The sequence below is a fragment of the Lontra canadensis genome, unplaced genomic scaffold (assembly GCF_010015895.1).
Source record: "Lontra canadensis isolate GAN:19392208 unplaced genomic scaffold, GSC_riverotter_1.0 scaffold60, whole genome shotgun sequence".
Lineage (NCBI taxonomy): Eukaryota > Metazoa > Chordata > Mammalia > Carnivora > Mustelidae > Lontra > Lontra canadensis.
This window is the reverse complement of record NW_022631054.1, coordinates 9,558,655-9,578,866: the sequence shown is the minus strand read 5'-3', so window position 1 is coordinate 9,578,866 and position 20,212 is coordinate 9,558,655. Positions and strand designations below refer to the sequence as shown.

At 45.0% G+C, this 20,212-nt stretch overlaps 1 protein-coding gene and 1 long non-coding RNA gene across 2 annotated transcripts; both read right to left on the bottom strand.

The window, feature by feature from the left end:
- Nucleotides 1-4,886: 4,886 nt before the first annotated feature.
- FAM183A (family with sequence similarity 183 member A) lies at nt 4,887-12,520 on the bottom strand. The gene is made up of 4 exons (XM_032877037.1): nt 12,363-12,520; nt 9,883-9,942; nt 7,856-7,959; nt 4,887-5,078 (listed from the first exon to the last, which is right to left on the bottom strand). The coding sequence occupies exons 1-4, from the start codon at nt 12,493-12,495 to the stop codon at nt 4,968-4,970; spliced, it is 408 nt and encodes a 135-aa protein (XP_032732928.1). The 5' UTR covers nt 12,496-12,520; the 3' UTR covers nt 4,887-4,967.
- Nucleotides 12,521-14,543: 2,023 nt separating this feature from the next.
- On the bottom strand, nt 14,544-19,471 carry LOC116879109. The gene is made up of 3 exons (XR_004384966.1): nt 19,305-19,471; nt 14,664-14,710; nt 14,544-14,559 (listed from the first exon to the last, which is right to left on the bottom strand). It is a non-coding gene; the product is annotated as an uncharacterized LOC116879109 (long non-coding RNA).
- Nucleotides 19,472-20,212: the final 741 nt, after the last annotated feature.

The window sequence follows — 20,212 nt, the reverse complement described above, 5'->3', positions numbered from 1 at the left end:
CCTAGACACATGTCATTTTATCCACTTTATAATTTCCTGCTCCAACCTAGGTCTGTCATACAGCTCTCACCCTGTCTCTTCTAGACCATTTAGATTGGTCTATTTCCTGGATCCCATCCCCATCTTAGCTTATGCCTTCTTTTCCTATGTACCGTCTTTTAGTATCTTCCTAGGAAAGAGAACTTGGGGACTCCTACCTTTCTGCAGTTGCCTTAAGTTTGGTTGGTGGGAGTTGCCCTGAGATTGTTGCATACTGCCTCCTCTCCCCACTGAGAAGTTGCTGCCGTTGCTTCTCTTCTCTCTGGAATCTTTTCTTCTCCTGTGATCTAAAATTCCATGAGGACATGTCTTGGCATGGACCTGTTTTTATTCTTTGGTGAGGATATTTAGAAGGATGCTAGATCTTCAGTTCTGGCAAATTTTATTCGATAGCCTCTCCCTATTTTCTTTGTTCTAATTCTGGAGTTTCTTTTCTTTCTTTCTTTCTTTTTTTTTTTTTAAGATTTTATTTGTTTGTCAGAGAGAGTGAGCACAGGCAGGCAGAGTGGCAGGCAGAGGCAGAGGGAGAAGCAGGTTCCCTACGGAGCAAGGAGCCCGATGTGGGACTCAATCCCAGGATGCTGGGATCATGACCTGAGCCGAAGGCAGCCGCTTAACTGACTGAGCCACCCAAGAACCCCAATTCTGGAGTTTCTGTTGGTCAAATTTTGAACCCCTTCTGATGATCTTCTAAGTTTGTATTTTAGTTCCACTTTAGAGAAAAGATTTCTTTGATTTTTTTTTTCTAATCATTTAGTGGATATTTATTTTAGCTTTCATTTTCCATTTTATCCCCCAGATCTTTATTCTCTTATCTAAGAATGTGAATTTTGATTTTGGTTTTTAAAGAGTTTTCCTCTGTTCCTTTCATTCTGTTTCCTTGGGTTTCCCCCAGCCCCTCCCTGTTCATTTTGATCCCCCTTTCTCATGTCGAGCTGTATGGAAGTCAAGAACATGGACTGCTGGGTTTAACACCTGTTTCTACTGCTTACCTGCTGTTTGACCCTGGGCATGTTAATTTCTCTGTGCTATGTCATTTCTGTATAGACATGAGAAGAATATCTACCAAATATAGTTTCTGTCAACTTTAAGTGAGTTAATATATGTAAAATGCTTAGAACATTGCCTGCCATATGGTAAGAGTTTATACCTGTTTGGAATTATTTTGCTGGGGGGCTTTCCATAATGTCTGAGCCTTCGTGGTACATACTTGAGAGGTACTCAGATGCTGGCTGGAGGGGAGACATAGGTCGGACATGGGTAGGAAAGCCTCATTGCATGTTGGGTTTTACTCTGTGTTGAGAAGGTAGGAAGATTGTTTATCTGTCTTCCCTTTCTCCGTTCCAGTTTAGAAAGCATACATTAAGGCAGCTGGAAATACCTGAGAACTGTATATTTTCACATTGTTTCCTTTTTTGTAGCATCATTGGTATATAAAAAAGGACATTTCTGGTTCCATATGATTCTTTCTGGTACAAAAAGAATGAACTTAGTGTTCATAAACACATTTTAGGTAACAACATTCTGAGCAAACAGGTCATGTGTTCAGAAGACCAAAATGTTTTACCCTGACCTGTTTTTGATAATCTACACTATTAGTGGCCGGGGTAATGCATAGTAATTCAAATAATTGAATTATAAGTCAAATAATTGAAAAATAATTCAGACTTGGTTCAAGTCTTGGGATTATGTGTGGAACATACTGAGAGTTTTAAGAAAGGAGAACACATGTTAACAGTTAATACTGGTAAGGCCAAAAGTAAGTCATTACTGCTAGTACTTTTAAAGAAAGAATTGAAAACTGTGTACCTACCTTTCTTTTTTTTTTTTTTTTTCTTGGATAACAAATAGAATCACTGTCCTTAACTTCAGAGATATACTTCATAGAAGTCATCATGTCACCTCTACCATGTCAGCCTGCGAAGTATCACTGGGGTGCAGGCCGTATCAGCCTCCCGTTGTGTTTCATTACAGTCCCAGGCATTGAGGCTGATGACGTGGTGGAACCAACTCCAAACTTAGGAGGAAGACAGTTTACCAAAGCATGGAGAGGAAGCTTGCTCCGTGTTCTGTACACGTTAAAACAGGCAAACACTTGTTTTGTTTTGTTTTGTTTTTTATAAACAAAACACTTAATTCTCAATGTGTTTAATGTTTTAAATTCTAGTCCACCAAATAACTAGTTTTACTGTTTTCTTTGCATTTAACAGTTGTTTTTTTTTAAATTTCTTTTCAGTGTTCCAGAATTCATTGTTAGGCACCACACCCAGTGCTCCATGTAATCTGTGCCCTCCATAATACCCGCCACCAGGCTCACCCAACCTCCCATCCCCTGCCCCTCCAAAATCCTGGGATTATTTTTCAGAGTCCACAGTCTCTCATGGTTCGTCTTCCCCTCTGATTTCCCCCAACTCCTTCTCCTCTCCATCTCCCCATGTCCTCCATGTTATTCCTTATGCTCCACAAATAAGGAAAACCATAAGATAGTTGATTCTCTCTGCTTGACTTGTTTCACTCAAAAGAATCTTTCCCAGTCCCATCCATGTTGCTACAAAAGTTGGGTATTCATCCTTTCTGATGGAGGCATAATACTCCATAGTATATATGGACCACATCTTCCTCATCCATTCATCCGTTGAAGGGCATCTTGGTTCTTTCCACAGTTTGGCGACTGTAGCCATTGCTGCTATAAACATTGGGGTACAGATGGCCCTTCTTTTTACTACATCTGTACCTTTGGGGTAAATACCCAGTAGTGCAATTGCAGGGTCATAGGGAAGCTCTATTTTTAATTTCTTAAGGAATCTCCACACTGTTTTCCAAAGTGTCTGTACCAACTTGCATTCCCACCAACAGTGTAAGAGGGTTCCTCTTTCTCCACATCCTCTCCAACACACATTATTTACTGTCTTGTTAATTTTGGCCATTCTAACTGGTGTAGGGTGGTATCTCAATGTGGTTTTGATTTGAATCTCCCTGATGGCTAGTGATGAACATTTTTTCATTTGTCTGTTAGCCATTTGTATGTCTTCATTGGAGAAGTGTCTGTTCATGTCTTCTGCCCATTTTTGACATGATTATCTGTTTTGTGGAGTTTTTAGTACTTTGATGAACTTTTAAAAATCCCTTCATCTTGGAGATTGTATTTTGAGGAGAGTGTAAAAGGCAGACAGTCGATAGGCAGAGATGTGAGTCTAACTCTGATCCTGTGTAAATTATAAAGTAGATCAGATCCCTGGTTCTTTCTCATCACCGAGTTGTTGGCTCTGAAAGCCGTCCCTGCTCCTGCAGGTCTGTTCCTTGAAATAAAGCACATTCACTTCCTCAACATAAGAAAAGAGAGAGAGAGAGGAAGCTATTACTGTATACACAGGCTGTCCTCGCTTTGCACAGGAGTGCGGGACCAGAAAAATGAGCTGCTTGCCAAAATCAGACAAGGGGATCTTAATAAATTTTAACAAAATGTTCTAAAGGTATGGAGGTAGGGAGGGTGCTCGGCATTTCCATGCCCTTTTTGGGCACGACACCTTCCCACCCAGCCCTTGATGTGTTCACCAGCCTTGAAGCTCTCCAACCCTGAGTTTAGGGGTTTTCATGGCGGTTTCACTATGTAGGCATGATTGATTAAGTCACCGGCCATTGGTGATGGTCCATCTTCTGTCCCTCTTCCCTCCCTAGAGATGGAGTGGGGCTAAAATTCCAAGTTTCTAACCAAGGTTTGGTCTTTCTGGTGAGTGGGCCCCCATTCTGAAGCTACGTAGAGGCTGCTAAGGGTTGCCTCATTAGAATAAAAGGTGTCCCTATCTCCTCTCAGGAAATGACATGGGATTTAGAGCTTTGTGTCAGGAAACAGGGACAGGTCTATCATAGATCTCTGATAGGACAGGTCCCTCATAGCAAAAGGGCACATTTCTAGATGCCCAAGTAGTCATTAATGATTAGTCCTCACCATATTTTATGAAAAGGTCTCCCAGGGCAAGTCCACTCAGATTTGCAGACTTCCATTCGATGTTGTCAGGTGTGATCTCAGCGATCTATAGCTTCACCCTTTCAGGCATAACTCAGAACAGCCAAAGGTGAGAGCTACATGGAGCAAAGTGGGGGTGGGCATGGGGCTTCTGTGTGCTCTGGGGTGCCCTTCCCCCATCTCCGTGCACTCAGCAGCCTGGAGTTCTCTGCCTCTTTCTCCTCAGGACCTTCAAATGGTAGTACATGGAGGTGGGGGGATTTCTTTAGAGCCATTTCGTTTCTCCAGAGAAGAACCTTTTGGCTTCAATCCCAAGGTAAAAATGCAATATATGTGTGGCCTACCGGGGTCAAGCTTCCTTTCACAGATTTTCATTGTTTATAGCCTCACACCTCACTCCTACCCTGTGTTTCATGCACTGTCCCTGAGCCCTGGGCTTTTCCCACTTCTCCAAGAGTAGGCCTCCAGTGTGGGAGATGCTCCATGCCTGGCTGGTGTGTGGGGAGATGCTCTTCATGCCAATGTCCATTTTTGGTTCCGTGCTTCACACCCCCTTCTCTTCAAGTCCTGCACCTCTCTCCAGGGCTCTGTGCTCCGAGGTGTTCCACTCAGTGTGTCCTATGTGTGGTTTCCTCACCTTCTTCCATTAGCTTTCCATCTCTGAAATATGTCTTCAGTCTTCTTGGATGCTAATGTTCCTCTCCCAGTCTCACATTCATACATTTTTGTCTCTTCATTGTCCTTTACTGGGGTCTGAGGAGGCAGAGGGAATATGGTGTGCATCTTAACCTGGAATTCTGCCACTGGTTTGTAAGATCAAGGATTTGAAGCAGTGGACATGGGCAGAAAGGAGAAATGTGAGACTTGGGAAAAGCCAGACTGAGGCTTGAAAGTAATCTTTATTCATCCGAGCCGCACACACAGTGGGTATGGAAGACAGGGCCGCCGTCACTGTGGAAGACTACTTGTGGCGATCATCTTCTCCCAAGCTCCACATTTTAGCTTTGTATAGCGTGATATCATTGTAGACCCTGAAGTGGTTCAGCCTGCGGTCATCACGTTCCGGGTTGACCTAGATAAGAGAACGCAGGCATCAAAAGGAAGCCTCTGTGGGGAAGGGACCACCGGGGTTTGTCCTTGTGAGGACCTGGGCTCCAGTGTGTGGCCTCCAGGTCTCCTGGAGCAACTTTGTTTGGGAATGGAAATGACAGCATTTACATCAAAACAGTTATAACCTAGGCCCAGTTGCTGCACTACCCTTCCCACACCTGCGTTGGAGGCCACACCTCTGGACTCTTGGTCCTCTGGAACTTGAGCGCCAGGAGGGCGGCTGCTGTACCTGTTTCAGTCACTGCTTATCCCCAACACCTAGAACAGTGTCCAGCACACACTAGAGGTTCAGGACACATTTGTCACTGAAAGAATGGATGTTGTTGATGTGGTTACACAGAGGACTAAGAGTGAGCACTCAGACACATAAATCTGATAGAAGCTCTACGACGAACTCAGGCAATTAAAGGATACATTTCCATCAAATGTTACTAGGAGAGCAGAAGCTGAGAGGTGTTTGAGTGTGGCTTCTCCAGTGTCCCAGTATTGGGATTGGGGTTGTCTGTTTGTCCAGGGTGAGGTTCTGCTAGGGCGTAGGGAGCCTCTTTGGCCCCCAGTCATATCACTCTGAATCTCTGGCTTAATTCCTTTTTATGGTTGCACAATACCTGTATCTAACTTTTGGGGCCTGTACTTTCTTACTCTGCCACCAGTGCCATCCGACAGCACAGTCCCTATGTTTGTGATGAACAGGCGTGGCGTGTTTGTAGACCCAACACAACTCACAGCGATGGCTGATGGTTAGCGCACACAGTCACTTATCGGCCAGGCCTGGGAGGGCTGGAGCGGGGCAGGGCTGGCCGGGGCACCCCCACTGCCCTGCCCTGAGACATGCGGGTCAAAGATGCATTTCCACATGCCCACTCTGTACCCATGGGGGCCAGCCTTTCCTCTTTAAGAAAATGAAGAACAGCAAATTAAATTATTTGTGTTTTGTAGTAATTTTTAAAGTTGGTTGAGTATCTAACTCAGATAATTTGTCTTTCCCTTCACAATCCTCCAGCACCCCCCCCAATTCACTCTTAAGTCAGTCCCCGACCCATCCTCCTCCTCTGTCTGTTTGAGCACTGCTCTTTTGGGACTCAGTCCCCCTGGGAAGGTGGGGCGCTTCTGCTGGACCTACTTCCTGTCTCCCAGTGTCCTCTCTTCAGGGTGAGTCCCACATCTGAAGAGGAGCTGTTGTAAAGGAGAAGCTTTTTACTCAATCAGTCCTTCCCTCCCTCCCTCCCTCCCTTCCTCCTTTTCTCCCCTTCCTTCCCTCCTTCCTCCCTCTCTCACTTTCCTTCCCTCCATCCTTCCTTCTTTCCTTCCATCCTTCCTCCCTCCCTTCCCTCCTTCTTCCCGAGCTATTTATTCCAATTTCCCTGCAGCAGCCCTGCAGCAGACCCACATACCCCAGACTGGAGCTGTATAAATGAGAGAGAAGGTGAGGCCCCAGAGTAGAAAGTTAAGAACCACAGGATGTGGCGGTCTTGGGAAGGGTGCACGCTCAGTAGAGGAGGACAACCGGGCATTGCCCTAAGCAGTTTAGACACAGTGTCTCTGTTAATCCCCACAATACACCTTCAAGGGCCAGTATTATTATTCCCATTTTAAGGTAGGTAACTGGAAGTTGAGAGGTTCAGGTCCCACAGCTAGAAAGTGGAGCTGGGATTTGAACTCCGCTGTCTGGCTCTAGAGCCACCGTGTTACACTGATACACAGAATTGAGCTGACTGGTGCAGAAGCTGGAGGGATGCGGTGCCCCAGGAGCAGGAGGGGAAGGTGCCCAAATCTGCCTGGTGGGGAGCGCGGGGTGCACATCCCTTACTGGGGCTTTATAAAGAGGTGACTCCTTAGCAGTCCTGAAGGACGAGGAGGACCTCCGGGAGGAGTATAGGTTTGGGGTCAGGAGGCAGGCTGCGGGAGGCATCCGCTAAGGAGACGGGGTGTACGAGATCCTGGAACCTTTGAGGGACCGCAGGATGTTCTACCAAAGCTGAGGAAGAGCGTCTCCAGCTTCACATCAGGCACCAAATACAGAGATGGACTAAAAGCCAAGTGTTAAAAAGAACACAACAACTTGGGGAAAAATCTAAAAGGAAAGCTAGTCACCTGGCTACTCTGAATATTGAAGGCTTTCCTAAACAAGGCACAAACTCCAGAAACAGTGACGGAAAAGGCTGGCGCATTTAACTTAAAAACTAAGACAGTCTATGTGATCAAAGACGTGCGCAAATTAAAAGACAAATGTGGCAGGAAGTTCAAACTGTTCTCGTACCAGAAGCCCTATCTCATTGCAGGATGACAACACGCTGCTGATCACATTTCCCAGGCTCTTGGCAGCTCCCGGGCCTTTCCAATCCAACAAGGGGCATGTTACCAGCGTTCCCATTTTATAGATAAAGGAATGGAACTCTGTGAGGTCACAGGATGTGCCCGACCACCCTGCTAGTCACTGGCAGAGCAGACCCAGGCAGTCACCAGCAAGCTTTGTCTGGTCCACACCTAGATGATGTCTGCTATGTGTCAGGCACTGCTCTAAGCACCTTACAAATTAGCTCATTCTGTAATATCTCTGCTATCTCCATATTACACTGAGGACATGGAGTCATGGAAGAGCTTTGTGACTTACCCAAGGTTACACAGCTAGTAAGTGGCAGCCAGAGTTCAGACCCAGGCAGTCTGGCCTCATCTATTGTTTTCTTAACCAACGGCCTCTGTTGCCTCTTGCTTCCTAGGTAAAGGAGCCACACTTACCAAGGGCTCTGAGTCCCATCCGATTTCTTGGCTTTCGGTCTGTGTCTCTGTGTATTTCTTCCTTGGCCCGAGGGCAGCGTGGTGGATGAGATTTAGAAACCTGGCTGGGAAAGTAGGCATGAGTTATGGAGGAGGCAGGCTTTGGGGCCGAGATTTCCTGTGCTCTTTACTCAAGCCACAGGCTTCCCTAGAGACACAGTGCCCAGACTTGGGGGCCCTGCCAAGGCCTTGCAAGGCTCATCTTTCCACAAATATTTATTGAGCACAAACTTGTACCAGGCACTCTTCTGGACCGCAGAGGCAGAGCAGAGTGTGATGAACATGGTCCCTGCTCTCCTGAAGTGTGTGGTCTTGGTAGGGTGACAGGGTACACAATGCCCAAGGGGACAAACAAATCTGAGGGTGATGCCAGCTGTGAAGCAGGAGGAAGCAAAGGGGCATGCAGAGGTGGAGACCAGGGTCTGGATGCCAAGCAGGCGCCAGCCCTGAGACAGAGGCAGAGGAAAAGCACAGTACAGGCAGCAAGAACAAAGGCCCTGAGGCACAAGAAACCTGGGCCAATGTGGCTATGGCAGAGTGAGGAGGAGGGCTGTAAACCGGCCAAATCCTCCGTGCGGCTATAGGAATGGCTGCCAACCCCACACTGATCTGTAACTCCACAGCTTGCGGGCTTACAAAGATTTCATTTCCAACTTCCACCCTATCAAGTCTCAATTTGAGAGGCAGTTTGACGACGGGAAGAACCTGTGCTTTGTAGTCAGACAGTCCTGGCCCTTCCGCTACCAGCCTGACGGGTGGTTTAACTTCTCTGGGCCTCACTCTGCTCATCTGGAAAATGGGGAGGCCAATATCTACCTCAGCAAGAGGACTGAGCATGAAGACCTGGCCCCGGCCTGAGCTTATCTGTGATATAAATAGTTTGCAGTACACTCCTGGCTCACTTTCAGGTCCCTCGCTGCCTGTTACTCTCTCTGCCACTGCCCGGCCCCAGCTCCTCTCCTTTCCTCTAGCTGGGCTGGTCTCTTCATCACAGATAACGTCCCACTTCCTCTGACGAGCTCTAGGAGTCTATCCGCTTGGCTGTCTCCGCTATGCTCTGAGATCCTCCCTCCTCCTGCCCACCCCACCTTCTTACCCTGTCCTCCTAGAGAAACTTTACCTCTTCGCTCCATCAAATTCTACTCTAAAGGGGGAGGGAGGTGAGCTTGCCAGGAAGGATTGGGCTTTCCATCAAATACCTCTCCCATCATTCCTGAGCGTGGTCCTGCCCACTTGGAGACCACAGCCATGCCCATCTACCCACCTCCTCGGGCCGTGCTGCTGTCTCTCATTTCTGCGCCTTTCCATATAACTCAGAACGTCCTTCTGGTCTTCTCTACCTGACCTACTCCACCTCAGCCTGTTACCACCTCCTCCAAGACGACTTCTCAGAACTCCACGACCTGTCTAGGGCACCTGTTTTCTCTGTTTTTGCCATCCCAATTTTATTCTCTATTTACTCATCTGTCTCCTTCACTGTGGTGTGAGGTCTCCACCTCCCCACCCCCTGCCCCATCAAAGTGATTGTCACATGATAATAATGAAAGTAATAGCATTTCCTGATCACCATGTACTATACTGTTCTATGCTCTCAGTACCTGGCTTATTCTGTTGAATCCTCACAACAACGTGAGAGATAGGCTCAGGGAGGGCAAAAAAACTTGCCCAAAGCCACACGGTTAATGAGTGGCTGAACAGGATTTGAACTCCATTAAAATGACTTCAGAATCTCTGCTTGTCACAGCGAAATGTTTGACGAATGAATATATAAATACATTGCGAAGACCATTAGGAGCATTTTTCTTGGCCTGACAGTCAATGAACTGGCCATATGGTTGAATATATCGGTCTCCTGTGAGCTTCACGAATGTGAGTCCAGTTTTCAGATGATCAAAATGTTGCCCCAAGTTAACACTACCTTGAAAGTTCTCTCGAGCCAGCTGCCTATCTGGGCTCTATCGGTGGTGTTCACAAAGCCCAGGACTTACCATCTGCAGGTTCCTCCAGGTTATCATGCCAAGACATGGGCTTTCTGGTGATTGTGTGAACTAGAGAAAAACAGCATCACAGGTTCACGTTACAACATGAACATCCCGCCCTCTTGACGACTCACCCAAGCCAGACACCTGCTGAGCATTTTTCCGAGTGTCTGCCACATGTCAGGTATTGTGCTGGGCGCTAGGGAATGAGGCTCTCAGGGACTTCACAGTCCAGAGTGGCACTGTCCAGGACAGTGGCCACCAGTCACATGTGGCTACTTGCATTTCAATGGTTAAAATTAAATACACTTAGAAATCCATTCCGCAGGCACACTAGCCACATTTCAAGGGCTCCGTTGCCACATGGGGCTAATGGCTCCCATTCGGGGCAGCACAGCTATGAAACATTTCATCGTTGCTGAATATTCTCTCAAACAGTGCTGGTCTACAGGGATGCAGACACACCAGGTGTGTCTAGCAGACATATGAGTATTAATTCTAGTATTTAATACTCATATGTCTGCTAGAATTCGTATTTATGTTTACTTTTAGATATAAAGAAAGAAATTATACTGCTCATAGTACATAGAGACATATAAATACACATGTATTAGGTGTGCGTTCAGAAGTTTTTTACTGGTAGGAGTCTGAGGTAAAAAATAATTTTGGAGACCACTGGTTCCTTCTGGTTTCTGCTCATTTCCTATTACCCTCAACTTAGCTCACTCCACAGAATTACTCTGGTCTTCTTGATGTTTCTCAAACTCACCAAGCTCACTCTTGGATTCCCTCACTTTATCCAGAGCTCTGCTCACATGGCACATTTCCTTAGAGACCTGTCACCCCCACCTGACCATCCACACTCTACCCATGTAACGGGCTTTACTGTTCTACAGCTCACTTATTTTGCCCAGGTATTTATTTGTTTATTGTCTGTCACCACAAATAAGAAGCTCAGGAAGTACAGGAACTGCCTCTATTCACAGCCCTGTCTCCTGGGCATCGGTAATTATGAGTTGAATGGATGTCTGTGGATTCTGCACCTCTGCTGTCACACAGCCTCCAGGAGATATATCACCATGGGTCTAACCTTGTTTGGCTACCTGGTGTGTCTGCACCCGAGGAGGCTGGGTGGGCAGAGAGCCAGATCCACAGGGGTCTTACGCACTGACCTGTTTAAACCTTGGTTCAGAAGCTGGGGGCCCCTGAGGGTCTTAAAGAGGGACCGATGGGATCGAACTCACTTTTAGCATAGCTCCAGCTGGAAGTGGTGTGGGGGATAGTGAGTTTGGAGGAAGAGGGTAGTTAAGAGCCCATCCCATCACTGCGGACAGAAGTGAGAAGGGTCCCGCTGAGGCTTGGCGGGGAGGCTGGAGAGAGGGGTGGACTCAGGCCCTAATTAGAGGGGGGAAGCAAGTGAGGGGAGATGGAGAGGTCTCCACGAACACCACTGTCTTTCACTGAGGTCAGAACACTGGAAGAGTCGGTCGGGTGAGAGAAATGTTAAGGAATAGTCAGGACTGCGACCACTTCGAAGTGTGCAGTGAGGGAGAGACTGAGGATGACTTCCAGGCTTCAGCCTGGGACAGAAAATGATTGCAGTACCTTCTCCTCAAACAAGATACTCTGGAGTAGAGGCAGGTGGGGGACATGGGCAGGATGCCCCCAGTTTTCCAACTGGTGAGTTTAAGGGACCCACGGCCTGTCCAGGGGAAGAGAGCTGGATGGTAGTTGGGGGCGTGGGTCTGGGTTTCCATCTGAGACCCACGGGCATTCAGGGGCACTGCTCAAGGAATGTGCCAGGTGAGGAGTGGGGGCAGGGCTGGTTTATCAGAGGGGCACTGTGGGCCCTGAGCCCAGCACCACCACCCTCCTCCCGGAAGTTTCCCAACATTTAAGACAATATGAAAAGCCTGGAAAAACAAACTCGCTTATTTACAACACAAACACAACTAGCTTATTAACGACAAACCAAAACACAACAACAAAACAGACCGTAAAACCCTACAGGATATAATTATTTAGAAAGCAAAATTTCAAAAAGTCTTTCAAACTTTTTGAAAATACTATTTAATATTTAATCGTGATGTGTGTGCATTTTTTTTTAAAGATTATTTATTTATTTATTTGACAGACAGAGATCACAAGTAGGCAGAGAGGCAGGCAGAGAGAGAGGAAGAAGCAGGCTCCCTGCCCCAGCACTCTGGGATCATGACCTGAGCGGAAGGCAGAGGCTTTAAGCCACTGAGCCACCCAGGCACCCCGATGTGTGTGCATTTTAATACATTAAAGTATTTGGTGGGATGTGGAGCGAAACCCTCCCCTATTCTCCCCACTCCTGAAATCTAGGGGGGCGAGGTCAGAGAAGGCGTCTTCTACTGTGCTCAGCCCCGCATCCCCACCCCACACCCCCGCCCCATACCTCCACGGCCCCTCCTTCCTGGGGAAGCTCACCCAGTCCTCTACCTCCGCCCCGGGGCGCCCCTCACCTTTGCGGAGGGGATTCACGTGGTACTGTGTGTAGAGTTTCTGGGTTCGAAGCTCTTTGAGGTATAATTCCCGCAGGATCTGGTTCTGATGGACCTCATCTAGGAGCACTTTCTCCTTTTGGCGTCCGGCCATGGCTTTGGCGGTGCTGGTTGCGCTCTTACCCTTTCTCCCTGCGCTCCAGACGCTGGCCTGGGAGCAGGGCGGAGCGCCATCTCCAGGCAACCGCGTCCCACACTGTCTCCTGGCAACAGCGTCCGGGATTACAGCCTCGCTTCGACAACCACACCCCAACACACCCTCCCGGGGGCTGCCCATCCCCCCTACCCCGTCCGCACCTTCCAGAACCTTATTTCTGAGCCCACTTGCTTCCTAAGCCCAAAGCCTGACTGACAACTACCTTGCCCAGCCTCTCAAGATCCAGTCTGGTTCCTAGGACCAACCCCACATACCGCCAGGAGAGAACACAGGTCCAGCAGCAGACCCAGGAGGTAATGGACTTGATTGGACCTCACCTTCGACAGTCATTTCCTAAAAAAGATTTGGGAAGGAGTCAGAAACCTCTCCCTTTTTAAAGCAGATGACTAGAAAGGAAACTCTCAATGTCTGTCTCACAAAACAGAGGAGGTTTCAAATTTGACAAGTTATTCTGGCCCTTATCATCCATGGGATAATATAGACAGAAGAACCCTTTACTTTGGGGAGGGGGTGTTTTAAAGATTTTATTTATTTATTAGTCAGGGAGAGAGAGAGAGAGTGAGTGTGAGTACACACTGGGGAACGACAGGCAGAGGGAGAAGCAGGCTCCTCGGGAGCTAGGACCCCCAGGTGGAACTCGATTCCAGGACCCTGGGATCATGACCTGAGCTGAAGGTTGCTGCTTAACCTACAGAGCCACTCAGGTGTCCCAAGAAGAGCACTTTTCTGATGTAAGGGACTTGGGGACTTTATAGTTTATTTATTTAAAAAATTCAATTGTGGTAAAATACATAACATAAAATATACCATTAGAATCATTTTAAGGATATAATTCAGTGGTGTTAAATATATTCACATTGTGTGAAACCAATTTCCAGAATTTTTTGATACTCATTAAACAACTTCCCATGGCCCGCTCCCCCATAGCCTCTGGAAATTGCCATTGCACTTTCTGTATGAATTTGACTACTCTAGATAGCTCATATAATACAGTTTGACTCCAAAGCCCATGCTCTTTTCCATTAAGTACTTCACTGATTCATCTATCCATGCATTCATTCAGGGACACAGCATATTCAAGGATGTGTGTAGGTCTGGGACAGGCCTGAACTCAGCTAGCTCCTTAAAGGCTCCTTGTTTTAGCTCCTGCTATTCCTTCTCCTTGGCCTGGAAGGCTCTTTCCCGTGTGTCTGTCTGGCGAGCACCTGTTTATAACGAGCTCATGTACAGTGAGCTTCTTTCAAAAAGCTACTGAACTCCATAGCCCCTAGTCCAGCTTTTCTCTGTGACATGCTCTGCTCCAAATCTGTAGTTACTGGACTATTTTACTAAAATTCTTTGTTTACATGTAAGTTACTTGAGAATGAGAAATTATATTGGGTCCATCTCTCCATGACCAGTACCTGGCCTACTATGGGCAGATATGGGTGTTTGGTAAAGTTTTGCGGGCTGTTTGGATGTCTGCTCAGTTAGTACTGGGATTTTCTTCTGCTTACATCATTACATAAACCCTTGCATGATTCAGAAACGCAAACGGATTCTATTACACCAGGACTGAACTAGAGAAGCCCTTTGTTATTTATTGTGAGCCATACCTGGGTCCCTTTTTCTAGCAAGACTCAAACGGCCTCTGAAGTCTTCACTGTCTTCCTAAGCCTAAGTAGGAATGAATCATCATTCTGCTCAGGAGCTGCCTTGCTAGCTCTGGGACAACTAGCAAAGGCTGTATCGGTCCCCAGCTAAACTGACCTTTCTTCAGCCCCAGCCTTGTGGTCCAGCAACCCTCCCTCCATACAGGAAGGACTATGACTAGGAGGAGGCTCAGAAGGAAGGGAGTCACTGCAGCTTCATCTTCCCTCCACTCCAGCCCCACATTATTATATTTCCCAGGTGCCTTTGAACACCTCATAGCCCAGCCCAGTGGAGGCCGGTCCAGTGACTCTCTGGGGCTAGCTTCTGCTTACCTGGGGACATTCTAGGCCATCCTTCTAAACTCTGAGACTATTTATTGAAAAACACAGGGGAGTTGAAAAACATCATGGTCTTCTCCTCTAGCTTCTCAGCTATTGTCTGAGGTTGCAGATTTTTCTTGAAATCTGTGTTACCTCTCCATTAGGAGCAGATGCAGAGACTCAGCTAACAGGGAAATCAACTAGAAAAATATAATAGAAAATGTCATTCACATTAACAAAAAACAGCTATCTAGGAATTAACCTAATAAAGAATGCATGAACATTTTATGAAGAAAAAAAAATTGAAACTATCCATATCATACAAAAGGTCTTAACTAAAAAGGAGATCAGCATCGTATGCCAGTGAGCTGCTGTGCAACACTTAGAGCCACAAACGAGACGCGCTATAGCCATGAGGGCGGATCTTAAAACAGCAGCGATTGAAAAAAAGTTATAAAAGACTAAGGTTTATAATATAATACTATGACCTAAAACTACAAACAGACCAATTCTATATGGTACAAGATTGATTCTGCATGGTACAGAGTGAGTGTGTATTGGGTAAGGAGATCGGAGAGCCACCCAGGCTTGTAAATAAAACAAGATTTTTTTTCCTTCTGGGCTTCCCCAACTGCTACAGACATTTAAATGCAGGGCCTGGGTATGGAGCAGTGCTGGACTGTGATTCTTTGAGAGAAGGGAGACAAAGGAGATGAACCCTATAGTTATTCCAAATTTCTGCCTGGAGACATTTTCTCAAAAATGCAGGGAAGGCGAACCCAAGCTAAGCAGGTGATAATGGCCTAGTTGAGGAGACACAGACTAATGTTCAGGAGTGTGAGGCAGCTGAAAATTTGTGGAGCCAATAACTGGAGGGAGGGGTGAGGGAGAGAGCGAGAGAGAGCCAGAAATGTGCATGGAAACCCTTTGAGTCTTTCCTGATACTAAAAAGGGAGAAATTCGGTGAAGGAATGACTCGGAAGCTGTGAGCTGAGCAACAACCAGAATTCATACAGGACTGAGAAAAAACTGAGTTCTGACCAGACAAGGTAGAGAGTCCTCAGTGAGGGTGTTGGGTGGAGACCCCCAAAAGTTAACACCTTAGTAAAAAGACTAAGCTAGGCTTAGAGAAAAGGTTGCTCTAGGCTTTCCCTAACAAAGCTTCAAAACAAGGCTCTGAAAGTATCAGATAGATCCACAGAAGGGGCCAGTCTGTCTCCGGGAAAAATTTCCAACATATCTTAAAGAAAAACAACAAAACCCAGCACTCAGCAATATAACATTCACAAAGGACAGCATCAATTGAAAATTATTAGCAAAACAGACAGTTTTAGTAGGGAAATGTGACCCATAGCCAGGAAAAAAAGCAACATAGAAATTTGAAAACTTAAACGAAATGGATAACTTCTGTGAAGGCATAGATTTCCAGAACTGACAAAAAAAGAAAAAAAAAAAAAGGAAATGGAAAATCTACATAGCTTTATATCTATTTTTTAAAATTCAAATTTTTTAAAGATTTTATTTATTTACTTGACAGAGAGAGATCACAAGTAGGCAGAGAGGCAGACAGAGAGAGAGGAGGAAGCAGGCTTCCCGTTGAGCAGAGAGCCCGATGTGGGGCTCGATCCCAGGACCCTGAGATCATGACCTGAGCCGAAGGCAGCGGCTTAACACACTGAGCCACACAGGTGCCCCTAAAATTCAAATTTTGATTGAAAACTTCCCCTAATATACCCTCCAGGCCCAGATGGATTCTCTAGTCAATCTGTCAAGCATATAATGATGAAAATTCTACTCCTACCCAAATGCTTTCAGAAAACAGGAGTGGAAGAAGTATTTCCCAACTAATTTTTTTTGTCATTTTAATTTTTTAATTAAAAAAATTTCTTTTAAAGTAAGCTGTACACCCATCAATGTGGGGGCTTGAACTCACGACCCTAAGACCAAGAGTCACATGCTTTACTGAATGAGCTAGCCAGATGCCCCATTTCCTAACTCATTTTGAGGTCAGCATTACATCAACACGAAAACCAGACAATTATTACAAAAAAAAAAAACCAAAACCTAAAATAAGCCTTGCAAACATAGGTAAAATATTGTAAAAGATGTAAAAATCCTTAACTAAGTATTAGAAAATTATATCCAGCAATATATAAAAAGATTAATATACCATAGTCAGATGGGTTTGTTCAAGGGATGTAAGGCTGGTTTAGTATTTGGAAATATCAATTCACCATATTAACAAATAAAAGAGAAAGACCATATGGTAGTCTCTACGTTTGGTAGATGCTGAGGAAAGGTACAAGGGGAGAGCTGCTGGGTCCTTTGTGGGAGCCCTGGGCACCCTAACCTGTGACAACTCACAGTTATAAGTGCTGATAAGCACATGTTTAAAAATCATAAGAGAAACTTTTAAATTGTGAAACATTACACATACACAGAAAAGTGTTTTCCTGCAGAACGGGTAGCTCATACTTATTTACCACAAGTACATACGTGTAACCATCACAGAAGCAGACAATAGAACATTAAGAGCATCCCAAGAAGCCTCTCTCACATCCCCACCTAAACCCTGTCTTCCGCTTTCTCCTCAAAGTTACCCCCTATCCTGACTCTTAACACCATAGATCACTTTGCCCATGTTTTCACTTTGTGTAAATGGACTCATACAATGTGCATGCTTTTGTGTTTGACTTCTTTTGCTCAAATTATGTTTGTGAAATTCATCTGTGCTGTTGTGTGGGGTTGTGGTTTAATTCCTGTGTACTGTTCACTTTTGTGACTATAACACAGTTTATTTATTCATTTTGCTACTAATGGACATGGGGCTGTTTCAATATGGACCATTACAAGTCACGCACATTTTTGGTAGATGTCTCTTGATGCCCACGTGCAAACATTTTGTTGGCTGTATACTTGGGAGTGCATCTCGTTATGGCTTTAATTTGTGTTCTTCTATTGACTAATGAGGTTGACCAACTTTTTTGGTATGCTTATTGGTCATTTGAATATCCTCTTTTGTGAAGTTCCTATTAAAAATCTTTTTCTATTTTTCTTTTGTATTTGTCTTTTCCTTATTAATTTATTGGAGTTCTTTATAGAGTATTGATATACTAAGCCCTTTGGGAGCTGTGTGTTCTGTAAATTTATTTTCTCACTGTATGGTTTTCCTTTTTAGACTCTTAATGTTATTGTTTAGATAACTTAAAAGACACTTTATAGTATCTTCTTAAAATTTAAATGTGGTTGAATATATCAGTTTTTCCCTTTATGCTTTCTAAATGACACTGAAGACATTTTTTCCTAATTGATGTTGTGACAGTATTTTCTTATATTACCTTCAAATCAGTACCATTGAATAAAAATATGAAGCAAGCCACACAAGCAATTAAAAATTTTCTAGTACCTAAACAAAAGAGCAAAAAGAAGCAGATTCAACTAATTTAAAGATGTTTTAATATAATATATCCAAATTATAATTTCAACATTTCAATATAAATACTGTTGAGATATTTTATTGTTTTTTTCACACTGTGTTTAAAATCCAGTGCAAATTTTATACTGGATAGTGTGTGTCAAGTGCTCAATAGCCAGGGGTGACCGGAGCAATTCTACATGATTCATTTTTACTCTTTCACATTTATGTGTGTTTTACCTGAAGTTGATTTTTTAGTGTAGTTACATGGTAAGAATCGAGCTTAATTTTTTTCCATAGGAGTACTCAATGGACCAAGAACCAATTTATTGAAAAGTCCGCCCATCCCCATGGTTCTGCTATGATACTTTTGTCTTAAATCAAGTGTCCACATGTGTAGGAACCTGAGTCTGGACACTTCTATGCCACTTACCTATTTGTCCATGTTGGCACTACTACTATACTAACTTAATCAATATAATTTTTGTGACAAGTCCTGGTATCTGGTAGGAAAATTGTCCCTACCAGTTCTTAAGAGAGTCTTGGTTAATCTTGGCCCTTTTGCCTGTCCACCCAAATTATAATCAACTTGTCAAGTTTCCTAAAAATTTTCTTGATTTTTGATTGAGATTCCACTGAACCTATGTATCGATTTGAGGAAAGCGCTTAAAAAAAATGTATCATCTATTCATCTGATGCTATCATCTGAGTAGGATCTGGATGTCTTTGCCTTCTAGGCTCTACTACCTGCCATTTTCTGGGGTACAGAGGTTCAACTTTCAGAGCTTTGATGATAAAATAATGGAGGGCCCCCCATCTTTTTGCAGGAGACATTTCTCCAAGTCAGAAAGTCCCTGGTAAGTTTCTACAATCCTAGGATGCAGAAAAATAGAGTCTTGGAGGAGCCAGACCATAAAACCTTGAATCCCCATATGTCTATAATAGAGGATTTATGCTTTGTGTGTAAGTTTTTAGGTGTCACTCATTCTTGCACTCAATTTAATCTAGGGCATATCAATAAGACTTAACTGCATAGAGATCAGATTAGAAGTTTTCCACTCACTCTTCTCTACTTTGCGTCACTGGTCTTGCTGTTTGTTCTGTGGTCACAGACCAAGTTCCACCGAGAAGCCAGTTAAAAATGTAGAAGCTCATTCAGGCTGGCTAATGGGGGAAGAGAGGAAAGAAACAGATTCTCTACAAAGTGGATCTTGTTAAAGGTGTCTCTGGCATCTGAAGGGTGCCAGAGACACCTTTAACAAGATGGATGTTATTGAGGATGTTAAGGATGGAGACAAAATTCAGATAATAGTAAGATAACCAGGTTACGGCTGAAAACTCCATCATGGAAAAGGGATTCTGTAAGTAACAGAGCTTACCTTCCAACCTGAATGCTGGTCGGCATTCTCTTGAATTCCCAGTGCTCACCAGGTCAGGCTCCTGGAGATCCACAGTCTTGGTAATTCTGGATGGCATCAGAACTGTCCCACTCCCAAGGAAATCATCTCTCCAAGATAAGATTTATGGATCACAGAAGTCTGGATGAGTTTGGACCAGACTTCAAAGATCTAGAAAGAAGGGCTGGAAGGGGGAGTAGGGGCAAAGACAAAGGAGTAAAAGGAAAGAGGAGCAAGATTACTAGAGCGGCGAGTGGATGGTTTGGAAGGAACAGTGGAAGATTTGGACAGGGAAACCTGTGAGGTAGGGTGGCAAGAAGGGATGGTTCTAGTCAGAGGAGGTAAAGTCGTAGAGCAGTAAGCTGAGAGAGGTAGATGGCGCTGGGGAGCAGTCTGACAGTCACAAGAGTTAGATAGGAGAGGAAAGTGGGTTGGAAAACGAGAACATAAGGGGGCAGATTGGGCAGGAGTCTGGGGCTGAGATGAGGAAATCCAGGGCAGCTTTCTCATCATTTTCCCATATGACATTTCTCTAGTTACTCATCTTGGCAAAAAGGAGTAATTGGACATAAGCTCAAACACACCCCAGCATTTATCTCCACACAAGCCCTCACATCATCCCAAGGCCGAATGCCCATTATGAGATGTATGTGCCCCACCCTTCTGGGCAAGTTAGCTGACCCGGCAGCCAGGGAAATGGCACCAGGTGCTAGGTTGGAGGGTGATCACAGAAAATAGCAGAGAGAAGAAATGGGGCTGTAATATTAGTCCTTATTTCTTGGGATAACATGTAGTTTTGCCCCTTATTAGGCAAAGATCTATCTGAGGGCTGCGGTACAGTTAGAGGCTTGGGACCAAGAGAATGGATCTGAAGCAGGCATGGGCAAAGT